Source organism: Caretta caretta, chromosome 1 (assembly GCF_965140235.1).
Source record: "Caretta caretta isolate rCarCar2 chromosome 1, rCarCar1.hap1, whole genome shotgun sequence".
Taxonomy (NCBI): Eukaryota; Metazoa; Chordata; order Testudines; family Cheloniidae; genus Caretta; species Caretta caretta.
In genome coordinates, this window is record NC_134206.1 from 22,347,933 (window position 1) to 22,364,513 (window position 16,581).

At 40.8% G+C, this 16,581-nt stretch overlaps 1 protein-coding gene across 10 annotated transcripts in view; it reads right to left on the reverse strand.

The window, feature by feature from the left end:
* DLG2 (discs large MAGUK scaffold protein 2) overlaps nucleotides 1-16,581 on the reverse strand; it is a 1,511,004-nt gene that overhangs the window by 1,318,830 nt on the left and 175,593 nt on the right. For all 10 annotated transcript variants that reach the window (XM_048840921.2, XM_075126424.1, XM_048840889.2 and 7 more), the window contains one exon: nucleotides 6,469-6,614. In XM_048840921.2, the coding sequence (XP_048696878.1) occupies nucleotides 6,469-6,614 (146 nt within the window). The remainder of the gene's footprint in view (nucleotides 1-6,468; nucleotides 6,615-16,581) is intronic.

Here is a 16,581-nt window from a genome sequence, read left to right on the forward strand (position 1 = left end):
ATCAGCAATAATCACAACTACAGCAAATTCTGTTGCCTCCCCCCACCTCCTCCCCAGTTCCAGGGGAAACTCATGACAAGACAAAACAAAACACACACCCCCAAGGTAAGAAGTGCCCAGTTTCCTGTTTCAATGGAAAAGCAGAAAAATCAGCTGTACAGGCTACACCCTGCATCTATTTTTTCTTTCTAGCTTTATCTTGGTACTTCGTATTACTTTCAATTAAGGATTTTTAAAGAAAAGTCTAATACCTTTCAGATTAGCCCCTAAATAACTCTCTCATTTGGGATCATCTCATCATCCATAGCAGTTGGTTTGCTACAGGGGTAGTGTGACGCGTCAACAGACTCTTCTTCCTATATTACTCAAAATATACATTTAAAAAATATGACCCAAAACATTCCAGTGAAATTTGAAAGATTCTATGCAGATCTGATACTGCTGAAATTATTTAAATCTACAGTATTTACAGCAATGCGAGATACATCAACACTCATAAGTAGTTTTCATACACGGTACAATGCAATAACAACAACACTAACAATATCAGTGACCTGTTGTTCTGCCCATGGCCACTGAATGCCCTCATACTCCCCACTTTCTGAGGGCATCAAGGGATAGGGTGAACCAACTGCCTCTCAGCTTCTTCACCGGCTGAAGTCTTGTAAGGACTTAGAATAGTGGGGAAGGAAGGCGGGTCGTGGAATACTTACAGTCAACACATTGAATAACATCAGTTATTACAAGGTAAGTAATCTCTTTTTTTCCATTGAGTGGTTGTCTATAAGTTTTCCACTCTTGCAAACTGAAGAGCAGTTAACAGATGGAGGTGAGCCCTACATCAAGACAGATCTATGTACTGCTCTCCCAAAGGTTGCATCCTCCCTGGTTGCCTGACCAATTGCATAATGTTTCATGAAAATATAAACAGATGTGGCCACCTTACATATTTTCAAAACTGAGACATTATTAAAAGAAGCAATGTGAGAAGCTTGAGCACTTGTAGAATGCACCCTAAATACTGACAGAGGATCCCAACCTAGAAACTGATAACACAAATTAATACATCTCAAAATCCAATTTGAAAGTGTCTGAGGAGAAATCTGTTTACATTTAACCCTCTCAGGCTGTGCCAAAAATAATTTAGTTCTATTCAGATAATGGCTAAAGCTCTAGCTACATCTAAAGTATGCAGAATCCTTTCCATTCCATTAGTGTGAGGTATTGGACAAAATATTGGCAAAAATGGACTGGTTAACATGAAACTCAAACACCATCTTTGGCAGAAAACTCTGATGAGGCCTTAATGAAATCTTATTCCTAGGAAAAATCGCAGAGGGAGACTGTCACATCAATGCATTAATTTCATCCATTCTATGTGCAGAAGTAATTGCTACCAAAACCACTGTTTTCATGGACAGGTGACTTAAATGGACAGTCAGCTAAGAGCTAAATGGGGTTTTCATTAAACCTGACAATAAAATATTCAGATCCCCTGTGGAGGTGAGTCCTTTACTCGTGGAAGTACTTGAAGTAGACCCTCAAGGAAACTTTTAACTATGGGATATTGAAGCTAAATGTACTTTGATAGAATTAAATGATAACCCAGAGGATTTAAACCAGAGGAGGTTTCTATTATGAGAGGTATATTGGTCTCAAAGAGGGAAAATATTATGATCTCAGGACCAAGCATCCCATCTCTTCCATTTAGAGCTGTAAGTAGCCCTAGTGGAAAGTTTTCTACTATTTATTAAAACGTCCTGAATTGCCTGACAACAGGACTTTTCAGTCTCATTCAAGCAGCTTACATCCAGGCTATCAGATGTAAGGATGTCAAGTCCAGATGAAACATTGTCCTGTTGTGCTGTGACATCAAGTTGGGAATCAGAGGAAGGGTGATTTGTTTTCAGATCAACAACCTGATCAGCTCTGGAGACCAGTGCTGACTGGTTCATGCTGGTGCAATGACAGTCATGGAAGCAGAGTCTTGTATGAGCTTCATTAACTGTCTTGGAATCGAAGACATTAGAACTTGTTGAGGATCTCTGATAGTCATGTTCATGCTTTGGGTCAACAGGACTCAATATACTCTTCAGTCATGATTGGAGAGGACAAAGCCACAATCTGGCTTGAGCAGTGACGAACATGCATGATGCCATGTGCCCTAACAGTCTCATACACACACTGACAGTTTCTATATGGTTTCTTTTCACTTGAAGGATATTCACCAACTTCTCAAACCTATTTTGAGGACGATATACTGAGGCTGACTTGGAATCTATCAAATCTCCTATAAATTCCACCTTTTGAGGTGGAATTAAGTTTGATTTCTTCACATTGACTCTTAGACCTAGGTTTGAGATAAGGCTCAGAGTGAAGAAGATGCGATCCGCTGCTTGCTTTTGTGAAGAGCCCTGAAGCAAATCATCTAAATATGGACTTACTTTGATGTTGTATCTTCTGAGGAACACTACCACTTAGGCCAGACACTGTGAAAACCCTTGGAGCCAAAACCAATCTGAAAGGCTACAATTTGTACTGGTAGTGAGAGTCATCATTCTGAACTTTTGTTTCTAGATTAAAAGAGTTACATTGTCTCAAAACTAGAATGGCTCTCCTACCCCCTTTTTACTTTGGTAAAAGAAAAAATGAGAATGAAAACCTTTTCCTTTGAATTGAATGGAAACCCCCATAACCCCTAGATCTAACAGGAACTGAACTTTCTCCCATAGAAGCAATTTGTGAGAGGAGTCCCTGAAAAAGGACAAGGCAGGGAGATAGGAGGGATCTTCAGAAAAGCAGACTTTGACTCCCTCAGGGAACTGATGGGCAGGATCCCCTGGGAGAATAATATGAGGGGGAAAGGAGTCCAGGAGAGCTGGCTGTATTTTAAAGAATCCTTATTGAGGTTGCAGGAACAAACCATCCTGATGAGTAGAAAGAATAGTAAATATGGCAGGCGACAAGCTTGGTTTAACAGTGAAATCCTTGCTGATCTTAAACACAAAAAAGAAGCTTACAAGAAGTGGAAGACTGGACAAATGACCAGGGAGGAGTATAAAAATATTGCTCAGGCATGCAGGAGTGAAATCAGGAAGGCCAAATCACACTTGGAGTTGCAGCTAGCAAGAGATGTTAAGAGTAACAAGAAGGGTTTCTACAGGTATGTTAGCAACAAGAAGGAGGTCAGGGAAAGTGTGGGCCCCTTACTGAATGGGGGAGGCAACCTAGTGACAGAGGATGTGGAAAAAGCTAATGTACTCAATGCTTTTTTTGCCTCTGTCTTCACGAACAAGATCAGCTCCCAGACTACTGCACTGGGCAGCACAGCATGGGGAGGAGGTGACCAGCCCTGTGTGGAGAAAGAAGTGGTTCGGGACTATTTAGAAAAGCTGGACGAGTACAAGCTCATGGGGCCGGATGCGCTGCATCCGAGAGTGCTAAAGGAGTTGGCGGATGTGATTGCAGAGCCATTGGCCATTATCTCTGAAAACTCATGGTGATCGGGGGAGGTCCCGGATGACTGAAAAAAGGTTAATGTAGTGCCCATCTTTAAAAAGGGGGAAAAGGAGGATCCATGGAACTCTAGGCCAGTCAGCCTCACCTCGGTCCCTGGAAAAATCTTGGAGCAGGTCCTCAAGGAATCAATTTTGAAGCACTTCGAGGAGAGGAAAGTGATCAGCAACAGTCAGCATGAATTCACCAAGGGCAAGTCATGCCTGACTAACCTAATTCCCTTCTATGATGAGATAACTAGCTCTGTGCATGAGAGGAAAGCAGTGGACTTGTTATTCCTTGACTTTAGCAAAGCTTTTGGTATGATCTCCCACAGTATTCTTGCCAGCAAGTTAAAGAAGTATGGGCTGGATGAATGGACTATAAGGTGGATAGAAAGCTGGCTAGATCGTCAGGCTCAACGGATAGTGATCAATGGCTCCATGTCGAGTTGGCAGATAGTATCAAGTGGAGTGCCCCAAGGGTCGGTCCTGGGGCCGGTTTTGTTCAATATCTTCATTAATGATCTGGAGGATGGCATGAAATGCACCCTGAGCAAGTTTGCAGATGACACTAAACTGGGAGGAGAGTAGATACACTGGAGGGTAGGGATAGGATACAGAGGGCCCTAGACAAATTAGAGGATTGGGCCAAAAGAAATCTGATGAGGTTCAACAAAGACAAGTGCAGAGTCCTGCACTTACGAAGGAAGAATCCCATGCACCGCTCCGGGCTGGGGACTGACTGGCTAAGCGGCAGTTCTGCAGAAAAGTACCTGGGAATTACAGTGGACGAGAAGCTGGATATGAGTTAGCAGTGTGCCCTTGTTGCCAAGAAGGCCAATGGCATATTGGGCTGTTTATAGGAACATTGCCAGCAGATCAAGGGAAGTGATTATTCCCCTCTATTTGGTACTGGTGAGGCCACACCTGGAGTACTGCATCCAGTTTTGATCCCCCACACTACAGAAGGGATGTGGACAAATTGGAGAGAGTCCAGCGGAGGGCAACAAAAATGATTAGGGAGCTGGAACACATGACTTATGAGGAGAGGCTGAGGGAACTGGGATTGTTTAGTCTGCAGAAGAGAACAGTGAGGGAGGATTTGATAGCAGCCTCCAACTACCTGAAGGGGGGTTCCAAAGAGGATGGAGCTAGACTGTTCTCAGTGGTGGCAGATGACAGAACAAGAAGCAATGGTCTCAAGTTGCAGTGGGGGAGGTCTAGATTGCATATTAGGAAACATTATTTCACTAGGAGGGTGGTGAAGCACTGGAAAGGGTTACCTAGGGAGTGGTGGAATCTCCATCCTTAGAGGATTTTAAGGCCCGGCTTGTCAAAGCCCTGGCTGGGATGATTTAGTTGGTGTTGGTCCTGCTTTGAGCAGGGGATTGGACTAGATGACCTCTTGAAGTCCCTTCCAACCCTAATGTCCTATGATTCTATGATCACCTGAAATTGTATGATATAACTTGAATGAATTATGTCTAAAATCCGTCTGTCCACAGATATGTTTCCCCAGGCATGTTGGAAAAATTTTAAACATTTAAAAACATTTAAAATTTTAAATTGGCCAAATGGGATAGGCACAAAACATGAATCCACTAAAAATGGTTCAATATTCTTGACAGGTTGATGAAGAGATGAAGTAGCAGAAGGAAAATTCATGGAAGAAGAAGAATGCTGTCTCCAAAACCATTGTTTCTTCCTGGATGGATCAGGTTGTCTCTGATAAAGGTAAGAAGACTGTAGCAGTTGAAAGGGTTGCCTGTAAATAGGCTGCCTACACTGTCTCTTTCTGGTTTGTGGAATATAAATTGCTGTGGTTTTGCTCAAAATCTGAATGTGTCTTTCATTAATTCTGAATGCTTCTTTCCTTATTAATTTATACCATCAAATTTTTTATTCCTTTAGAGATCCTGTTAGCCGTCTATAGTTCCAACCTAGTTTTTGGAACAATCCAATAAGAAATGCCATGTGGAACTGTGATATGTTTCTGAGTTTTTATTTTATTTCAGATTTGTTCTTACAAGTGAATTTTGCTCATGGAAGGTGCTTGATTGACAGCGTTGAAAACTAAAATCTTCTCTTTTTTCACAGTTTATACTGTGACAATGCAAATGTCTACCCAGTGTCCTTTGTTCGTGTGCCTTGATCTTGGCCTGGAGATAAGACAGAGCAGTTTGGACTCCATGTCTACTGAATCCTTGGCCTCTCTGATGAGGTGAAAATAATTCACTAGTTTTTGTGGTAGAGTCCACCAGGAAAATCTATCAGTTTAGTTCACGTAGGCTGCCTAGCAGTCTTTGGTCACTATTGACCAGGGATAGAATTGACCCAGGCATAGTAAAGAACAGATTCAAATCCTTCCACCAGCCGCAGACTTTGGTGCCTAGATTTTGTCATCTATGGTGCTTGATATTCCCAGGGCTGAGCTTGAGTTCAGTGGGAGTTGTGGGTGGCAAACACCTCAAAAAGATCAGGTCTAATTTTAGGCACACACGTATAAAAGTTTTGATAGCAACTTTTAGACAATTCTTACATACTCTTACGGAGCTAAGACTGGAATGATGGTATTTCATATTCAGACAACACAGGCCACTAGCACATGAGCTAAAAGGGTTCACCCTTTATGAGTAGAATTAGGTCCCTTATTCTCCTTGAGGACCACCCACTTGATAAAATCAAACACAAAATATCAAACAAGACAGACAAAGGGTTGAGAAAAGGAAGCACTGCACTCCCCGTTTCACAGGGGAGCTGAAGCACACTGAGATTAAATGACTTGTGCAAGGTCACAGAGAATGTCTGTGTCAGAGTCAGGAACTGAAGACAGATCTCCTGAGTCTCGGTATAGTAGTATCTCAACCACAAACCACCCTTCCTGAATTAGAAGGCCACCACATGACATTTTCCAACACCTGAGCCATCTATTTCATTATATATACTTGTAACCATTCATCTATTATGGTACCTCTTGGTTTTTCTGCAGACTTGCATGGCCTGTGGCAGAAGATTTCGTCTTCTCCCATTTCTCTGCAACTTGATTTGCTTCTTCTGTTTTTTGCTCACAGCTTTTTTGGGAGTTTAGCAATGTCACTTCGTAAAACTCTTGAATATCTGTTAGTAACGAGAAACAAATAAAAAATATTTCATTTGATATGCTGGATTTAGCAGTCCTTGGTATTTTTCTGTAACCAGTAAATATTTATGTACTTTAGAAGCTACATTATAATGGTAAACACATAATATTACATTTCTAGCAGAAGCCAACGTGCCAATTAGTTTTCTGAATTTTTATTGATCATTTCAAGGAAATATATGAACAACAACTATTGAGAGACGATTGAGAATGAACATACTGCAATAATAAATGAACAACATATATAAACCAAGATATGGTATGAGATAAGAACAGTTCAGATTATCTTGGAAAACAAACTAGAAACCAAACAGATGTTAGCCATCTAAAAAGCAGCTTACCCCTGACAGCTCTCCAGGTGGTGGAGTAGCTCCTAGTCTTAGCTGCCACTTCAATGGGAACTCTTTTGAAGTGGGTCAGGGCACAGAGGCCATCCTAGTTAGGCCAGGCAGGAACTGCCTCCAGTTACACTAGGTAAACCCCTTCAGAAGTACATTTCACTATTCCAACAGAAGCAGCAGCTCAAGCCAGGACCAGGAGCTGCTGACAGCTACAGCTCTGTACAGCTCAGTTCCCACCTGCCAAAACTGCCTCTGTATTTAATTATTAATGGAAAACATTACGGATTCAAATCTATGCCAATTAAAATACCAGCAAATTGGACTAATCTTCATCTAATTTTTACTGTCTTCACCATCACAAAATAGCTTAGTACTAGTATAAGATGATGAAAAAGGTCTCTGGGTATAAGAAATTGTCCTTTTAAAATGATAAACTGTAATCTATAGAAAGTTATATGAGCACTAATTTCGCAGAGATATTTCACAATTACTAGAAGAAACTTACTAAATGGTATAAAAATGGAAAGATCTGTAGGAATGTATAGTTATATAGTGCTTAAGGTCACTTTTCACCATTAAAATTAAAAACTATAACACATTAGCTACAGCAATTTTTTGTAACCACTGTTAGAATTTGCATAGCAAAGTTACAAGTGTACAGTATATAAGATTCCATACCAAGCCAATTTATATGGCACCTGCAAGAAAAAAAACACATTAAACAAATATGTAGTGAACTCTAGGTAAATGCCCTGCAGAAATAAGCTGGAGAAATTGACCTGTGGTTGTTGCATACAGCTGCCACAGTTGTAGTTGTAAGAGTATCTGGTTTGACAAGAGTCAGTCAGCAAGGGAAGAGGAAGACATTATTTGCAATTTGATACTAGAGACTACCTGATTTTGTGTGTTTATTAAAAAATAATACACACAATATGTGCATATTAGAGAGAGAGATGTTCTTTTTAAAAGGTCTTTATCTGCTCTACGAAGACTCTAGGTTTCTCGCTCTAGAAAAATAACTGGTGTGTAGATGAGAGGAGAGCTCTTATACTGGCGTAAACTGAATTTCAGCACACTCTTGTGATTACAAAACCTCATGATGAAGCATAGAGGATTCAATCCAGTCTTGTCGCATCACGTTACCACAAGCTGAAAGTGCCATCCCTATAGATCAGGGCAGTAACTTGCAGTCAAGGTGTGCACAAAATAGGATCTAAAATATGTGTCACGTGAAATACTCTTGATGTGTTTCAGAGGAACAGCCGTGTTAGTTTGTATTCGCAAAAAGAAAAGGAGTACTTGTGGCACCTTAGAGACTAACCAATTTATTTGAGCATGAGCTTTCGTGAGCCACAGCTCATGCTCAAATAAATTGGTTAGTCTCTAAGGTGCCACAAGTACTCTTGATCTGACAATTCTAGTAATGTGTTTTGAAACTGTTGAATGATCTCCATTGAACAGTGCTGAGGATGGGAATGAGTTGCAGTGGAAGCAACTGGACTGACAGCAGTGTTGGGATCAAGGTAGGACACAGTACTGGGGTTGAGACGGGTGGGGAGGCCATATTTAAAATAGATGCTGCAGCATGGCAGTTGCCATTTCATGTAATCACAAATCTAGTCTTTTTTCTGGATGTGACTTATAGGAAGATAAATCGAGTCAAATTACTAAAATCTTATGCAAGTGAAATCTGCATCAGGTATTTACCAAATGCTAAGAAATACTAAGATCAACTTTTACTCAAAAATGCCTGTATTAATATTGGCCATCTTGGCGCACACACAAAATCACTCTAATTTTGGCACTGGTGCAAGATGTACTCTATTCCCCAATCCCAAACACTTTCTCAAGGAAGAAACTTGGGCTTGTTTCAAGAATGTTTGATCCCACAGGATTTTATTTATCTCAGCCCAATTAAATATAGTCATTTATTTGTTAAGATAGGACTGACTTTCTGTATTCAATTATCTCATTTGCATTTGCTGTTCTCTTAGCCTCGCCTGAATAGTTTGTTAAGTTTAACAAAATACAATGTACAACCACAAGGAATCTTATACATTCTAATATTAAGTAGCTGTGAAGAGAGCACTGGGGACTTTAAATTTTCTGTATGCAGCCTAATTACTTAATGTTGTATGAATGGCCCAAAAATGCCTGAAAAAATGCATCTGTATAACTTTACAAACGTATATGGACACGCATATAATACTAAGCCATGTATTAAATGGTGCAGTCATAAATCTAGTCTAACAAGTCAGCTTCTACCTCAATGATGGTCTCTCTAATAGTTCACAAACTCTCTCCCAAACAACTTATAAGAAGATCCACAAGGGGCCCAATTATCCTCTAAGTTACACTGGGTTGTGCTAGAAATCAGTGGTTCTCAAACTTTTGTATTGGTGACCAATTTCACACAGTAAGCCTCTGAGTGCGACCCCCCCCTTATAAATTAAAAGTACCTTTTTATATTTAACACTATTATAAATGCTAGAGGCGAAGCGGGGCTTGAGGGTGCAGGCTGATACCTCACAACCCCCACAGTTGTGAATCCCTGTGCTAGTGTAACTCCACTGACTTAGTCCTGTTTTACACTAGTGTAAGGGAGAGCAGATTTGGGCCCTTATTAAACGTGGGGCTCATAGTACTGCCTATTATTATGATTGCCCAACACTTCCCATTGTAAGATCCTGTTTTCAGTTGCTTATAACTTTGCCAAACTTTAACCATTTGGGCTGAAATTTTCCATGCCAGGTATCTGCCTCAGGCTGAATTTTTTGGAAAATTGCAGCCAAAAGGTTTTAGTCATTGCAGAGAATGAGGTTAGGAGAAAAATATATTGTTTTGTAATGTTAAAAAATTATTGGGACGTTTTCTTAGAAATACCTTAACACTTCCATTGGAAGTCAAAGTCTGACGTAAAGTTCACAACACAACTCCATGGCAGAGTCAGGAACAGAACCCTGAATTCTTAACACCCAGTTCAATGCTCTCCGAACAACATACGTTAGCAGTGAACTACCAACAAATATTTGATGTTATAATCAGGGTGAGAGGGTGGCTACAACAACTAAGACTAATGAGATAAAACTAGTAGGATGAATACTGAGGGGACAAAATCTTAACTGCGTGATCCATGAAACAGCAGACTAATCTTCCAGCGGAAGCTGCAAAAGCCCCAACATTCGAGACATATAAAAGTTGTCTGGAAAACATTCTAGAGAGATTCTCTAAAGAACAATCTTGCCCTGGGAGATGTAATGGAAAACTCAATAAGTGTACACCTCTAACTAGTAAAATAAAAATAAAATCCATCAAAATAACCTGGGTTAAAATTTAAGATTTACATTTAACTTAACCCTTTAATTTAACATTATAAAGCCCACATGGGAATGAATCCCAAGTTTGGAAGAAGCAACAGGCTACAATGTAGAAAAGCTCACTTTTGCAGCTCTTACGCAGCTAGTATCGTATAGAGATAACAAGTTCAAGTTCAAGCACTTCCCCTATGGGGATCAGACAATCACACAGCCAAACTATGTTGCATAAAGCCATTTTTCTACACACCTCTCCTGTGCAATATTCTTATCAGCTACAGCAGAAGATCAGGACCCAGGAGTTCAAACCTGTTAGTCAACTCCTGGTGATTAGGGCTGGCTGGGAACTGCTTTTTTGTGTAGTGGGGATTTCCATGATTTCAAAATGTTTTTCCATTCAGAAATATAATGAAAAATAAAGATTTAAAATTTTCCATCCAACTGAAAATCCCCAGAACAATTCAGTTCGTGTCAGTCAAATTTTTCCATTTCTCATCAAATATAAACTTTTGTTCTGATTTCACCTTTTTATATTATATAATATTAAATTTTAAATTTTGAAATAAAAGGTCATTTTGAAATGGAAAATTGAAACCTTCTGTTTTGAAAAATCAAAACAATTTCAATTTTTCTTTTCAAATAAACTTTTGACAAAATGTACTCACTTCTGTGAAATGTTTCACTTTCAACTAATAGACATTTTGCAACACAATGATCATTTCCAACTAGCTCTACTCTGGAGTATAACAAACTAAATAAATCAAGTATTTTCAAAGCAATCATAATGCAAACACAATTAAACCGAGTGCTCAAAGGAGCAAAATTAAACTGTTCACCATGGTCACAACTCAGATTTGCCCAGGCCAATTTTATACAGAGAAATCCAGAAGATTTTCAGCTATGGAGTAGGGAGAGAAGGTAGGCAGTAGACCGAGCGGGATGAGCATAAACAGCAGAACATTGGGAACTATTTAAGAATATGTTACTAAATACCCCCAAATTCACAATCCCACAATCAAGGAAGAAGATTATATGCTGATTAAAAAAACAACCTGCTATAGAGAAGTGATTATATATATATAATCTGCTTTCACTTCTCCTGCTTTCACTTCTCCTCCATATGAACACAAATGGAAAAAAGGCAATGTTGAAGCTAGGAATTGTATAAAATTGATAAGAGAAGCAAAAGGACATAAGAAAGGACATTGAGAAATCAATGGTCAGCAGAGTTAAGGACAGTAGGAAGTTTTTAAAATATATTAGGAACAAAAAGAATCCTAAAAAAGATACTGGTTGGAAATGGTAGAATTGTCAATAATAATGCAGAAAAGGCAGTAAGTAGTCAAGCAGTAGGTGACGAACAGTGTAACATTAGACCAGGCTGAAGTTGCATTGAACAGATATTCACACTCAACAATTGATGGGAAAAGTGAAAATGAGGATTAAAGGTGTTTGCCATTTTCGACTTCGAAAGGTATCAGATTCTGATTGGGTGGAAGCATTATGGAAAGTAGCAAAATCATATGGAATTGCAGATTAGATCATCGTTATATATGACAACACTTACAATGCTGCAAGAAATGGTGGAAAATTAAGCAACTGATTCAAGTCAAAGACAAGGGGGGGATGGAATCACCTTCGCTTTTCATCATGTATTTAAAGTAGACATTAAAAACATTAGATACGTTTGAGGGCATGACATTGGATGATCTAGCATGAAGCTCCTTAGCTTATGCAACTGACATAGTACAACTGACAGACCCATGTGAATTAATTATGATACTCTTCATTACCCTGGAAAATTGGTGTAGTTGACTTGGAGTTGCAGTAAATGCCAAGAAGACAAAGTGGTTGCACCTTGGAAAAGGGACAGTAGATTAAGTGTGAAAATGCAGCAGCTGTGAAGCCACAGAACAAGTAAAATCTTATGGGTACTAGGAAGCTTGAACAAAGCCAACGGTTCCCTCAAAACTGAGGTGGAAAGGTGAGGTGCCTTAGCTACAAGAGCTGCAAAGAAATTGATGAAATGGACTGACAAAAACATTACGTTTGGTGCCAACGTGCAAATTTATAAAATCAGAGTACTAACGATATTATTCTATCATCTGCACTTACACATCCACCACCTATCACCCACATACTGACGGTCAATCCAAATGAGCTAATCAAGTATTAGAACAATACCCGCACTGCTTCACGAACTTCCACTAGGTCAACTAGTCGAGCCTCCTACCCCAAGCAGAGTTTGTTTACAACAATGCCAACCATGTCTCTACTAGGCAGAGTCCATTCTATGCCCATTGTGGCTTTCAGCCCCATTTCCACCTAGCCACACCTGTCAACTCCACTAATCCCACAGCCATAGACTCATGAGGTCCAAGAAGAACTCAAGAAGAACCTCCCTGGACAAGGCCAAGGTGGGCTACAAGCAATACACTCACTGTCAGTGCTAGGGAGGCCCAGCATTCACGTCAGGCAACAAGTGTGACTCTCAGCCCAAAACTGCTGCACCAACGGGCCGTGTCATAAACTGAACCAATGACACCTCAGGCTATAGCCCATCAACCAGGTAATCAACCCAGTGACCATGAAGCTTCAGTTAGCCACATCCCTCAAAATACACCAGTATTTCATATATCCTTGCTAAAACCCTACATCAACAACCCTTTCGTTCAGAGAGCCAACCACTGCCCCCTTTGGTGTGGATCCATTGAGACGATGAGTGTCAGGTCCACAAGATACTGGACTCAAAAAATCAGGCATGGCTCCCTCTGATATCTTGTGGACTGTGAAGCTACGACCCAGAAGAGCAATGCTGGGAGCCTGCACTCCAAGTCCATGCCTCTGACCTCATGGCAGCCTTCTAGGCAGCCTATCCAAACAAACCCAGGACAGCAGGGTCTGCTTGTGGGACGGGTAATGTAAAGCCAGACAGGCCTAGAACCAAGACCTGCAGAGCTCCCAAATAGCTGGCATCTCCATGCTGCCATTAGCAGTAGGGGTGTTACAGACAGCAGTCCCCTGCCTCCTGATTGGCTCCCCACACTATATAAATCTAGGGGGTGTTGCGCAATGTGTCCAGGGAACAGTGTGGATTCTCTATAGCTGACATGGCCATTCCTTGCTCCTGAACTTGGGGTTTCTACCTCAGCTTGATTTGGACTTTGCCGTCTGACTAGGACCCTGAAACCTGACTTGGACTCTGACCCTTGGTATCAAACCTGGCATGGAATCTGATTATGCCCTCCTGTGCTGCACACTGCCTCAGGCTTCCCCCTACTCTGACCATTAGTCCTCTCTGCCTGGGTTGGGATCCTGAAAAATCTGACCTAGAGGCTGACCACCAATTATATGGCAGGACATCGTGACCAGGCTGGGCTTAGAGGAACAAGCCATGAACAGGAAAAAGTGTACTGCTCCCAGTTTTCACAAGGAAGCTCTGGGATGAAAAAAGACCACGAGAGCAGTAACTCAGGAGCATGTTAAATAGCAGTGACCCAAGTTAGACATTCTAAATCAGCAAGTCTCGATAATTTGCATCCTAGAGTTTTTAAAAGGCTGACCAAAGAGTTCTCTGGACCATTGATGTTGATATTTTAATAAGTCTTGGAACACTGGAGAACTTCCAGAGGACCGAAAGAAAGCTAATGTTGTACCAGTATTTTAAAAGGGTAAATGGGATGACCTGGGTAATTATAGGTCTGTCAGCCTAACATCAATTTCAGGGGGAAAAATGGAACGGCTGATATGGGACTCAGTTAGCAAAGAATTAAAGGCGGATAATATAATTAATACCAATCAAAATGAGTTTATGGAAAATAGATCTTGTCAAACAAAATTGGTATTTGTTTTGATGAGATTACAAATTTGATTAATAAAGATAATAGTATTAATGTAATATATTTAGATTTCTGTAAGGCATTTGGCTTGGTACTTCATGACATTTTGATTAAGAAACTAGAATGACACAAAATCAATAAGGCTCACATTAACTGAATTAAAAACTAGCTAACTGATAGGTCTCAAAATGCAAACGTAAATGGGAAATCATCATTAAGCAGATGTGTTTTTAGTAAAGTCCTGCAGGGATCTCTTCTTGACCCTACTTTATTAAACATTTTTATAAATGATCTGGAAGAAAACATAAAATAATTACAGATAAAGTTTACAGATGATCCAAAGACTTGGAGTGGTATATAATGAAATGGACAGGTCACTGATACAGAGTGATCTGGATCATTTGGTAAGCTGGGTGCAAGCCAACAACAGGCGTTTGATGGGGGATTCTACCCTGGGAGACAAGATAAAACTTGAGGGTCACAGTGGATAATCAACTGAACATGAATTCTCAGTGTAATGCTGTGGTTGCTGGTGAGTATTTGCTTCAGGTTGGGGGGCTGTCTGTGAGCAAGGACTGGCCTGTCTCCCAAGATCTATGAGAGTGATGGGTCATCCTTCAGGATAGGTTGTAGATCCTTGATGATGCGTTGGAGAGGTTTTAGTTGGGGGCTGAAGGTGATGGCTAGTGGCGTTCTGTTATTTTCTTAGTTGGGCCTGTCCTGTAGTAGGTGACTTCTGGGTACTCTTCTGACACCATCATAGGGCCTAATCACATCAGCCACAATATTAGAGGCTCGTTCACCTGTACATCTACCAATGTGATATATGCCATCATGTGCCAGCAATGCCCCTGTGCCATGTACATTGATCAAACTGGACAGTCTCTACGTAAAAGAATAAATGGACACAAATCAGACGTCAAGAATTATAACATTCATAAACCAGTCGGAGAACACTTCAATCTCTCTGGTCACTCGATTACAGACCTAAAAGTGGCAATACTTCAACAAAAAAAACGTCAAAAACAGACTCCAACGAGAGACTGCTGAATTGGAATTAATTTGCAAACTGGATACAATTAACTTAGGCTTGAATAGAGACTGGGAGTGGATGGGTCATTACACAAAGTAAAAGTATTTCCCCATGTTTATCCCCCCCACACACCCCCCACTGTTCCTCAGACGTTCTTGTCAACTGCTGGAAATGGCCCACCTTGATTATCACTACAAAAGTGCCCCCCCACCCCCCACTGGTAATAGCTCACCTTAAATGATCACTCTGGTTACAGTTTTCAGAGTAGCAGCCGTGTTAGTCTGTATTCGCAAAAAGAAAAGGAGTACTTGTGGCACCTTAGAGACTAACAAATTTATTTGAGCATAAGCTTTCCTGAGCTGTAGCTCACGAAAGCTTATGCTCAAATAAATTTGTTAGTCTTTAAGGTGCCACAAGTATTCCTTTTCTTTCTGGTCACAGTGTGTATAGTAACACCCATTGTTTCATGTTCTCTATGTATATAAATCTCCACACTGTATTTTCCACTACTCCTGTGTTGCCTTGTTCCTGCAGGACAGCCCTATCCCTGCCTGAAAACCCACCTTGTTGTTTTCTGCTTACTCCAGGTGATTCTGGCTCTGAGCGTCGGCTCAGGTCTCTGGCTTTTACTCTTGGCTCTGTTACCCTGTTTCTGACCTCTGACTTGACTCCTGGCTCTGGCTTCTGACTCCTGCCGCCAGCTCTGGCCCTAGCCCCAACACTCAGTTCCCAACACCTGTTCCTACCACTAGGCCCAATGCCCGCTCCAACCACTAGGTTAGATCTCCATCATCCTGGTCACCTGGCAATAAGTTTAACCACATTCTTCATCACGTTAATGAAGCAATTAGTTACATATTCTTTTCTTAAGGCTTACTACTGCTATGATGTAGAAGTAGCATGGTGACCATGCAACAGGGCATCAAAGGCAAGATCAGATTCTCTTGTGCTCTCTACTCTGGTCATCACATTTTGCCTTGTGCTTATATCTGTATCTCTCCACCTTTGCACCAGACAAAGTCAGGTCCTCAATTAACCAGTTAGTGTTTTTTCTGGTTAAGTGAAGCAAAGGCTCTATAACCAGTGTGATTAACAGGAGGAAGAGGGGACACCCTACCCAGCCTGTAGCCCTGAGACTACATCTATACTATGAGCTAGGGGTGTGATTTTCCCACTCATGTACACAAACACACACTAGCTCTCAGTGAGCTGGCATGAGTATAAATAGCAGGGTAACCGCAATAACCTGGGTAGCAGCAGCTGAGCCGTGCCAAGTACATACCCATTGGTTTTGGCTGTTCTAGATGATTTTCAAGCAGAAGTCTCGCACTGTGCTTTTCTCTCTCTCCTTTCTTTTTGTTTTTTGTTTTTGGGTTTTGTTTTTTTTGTTTCTGCAGAGGAAAAGCGATTAAGAGGAG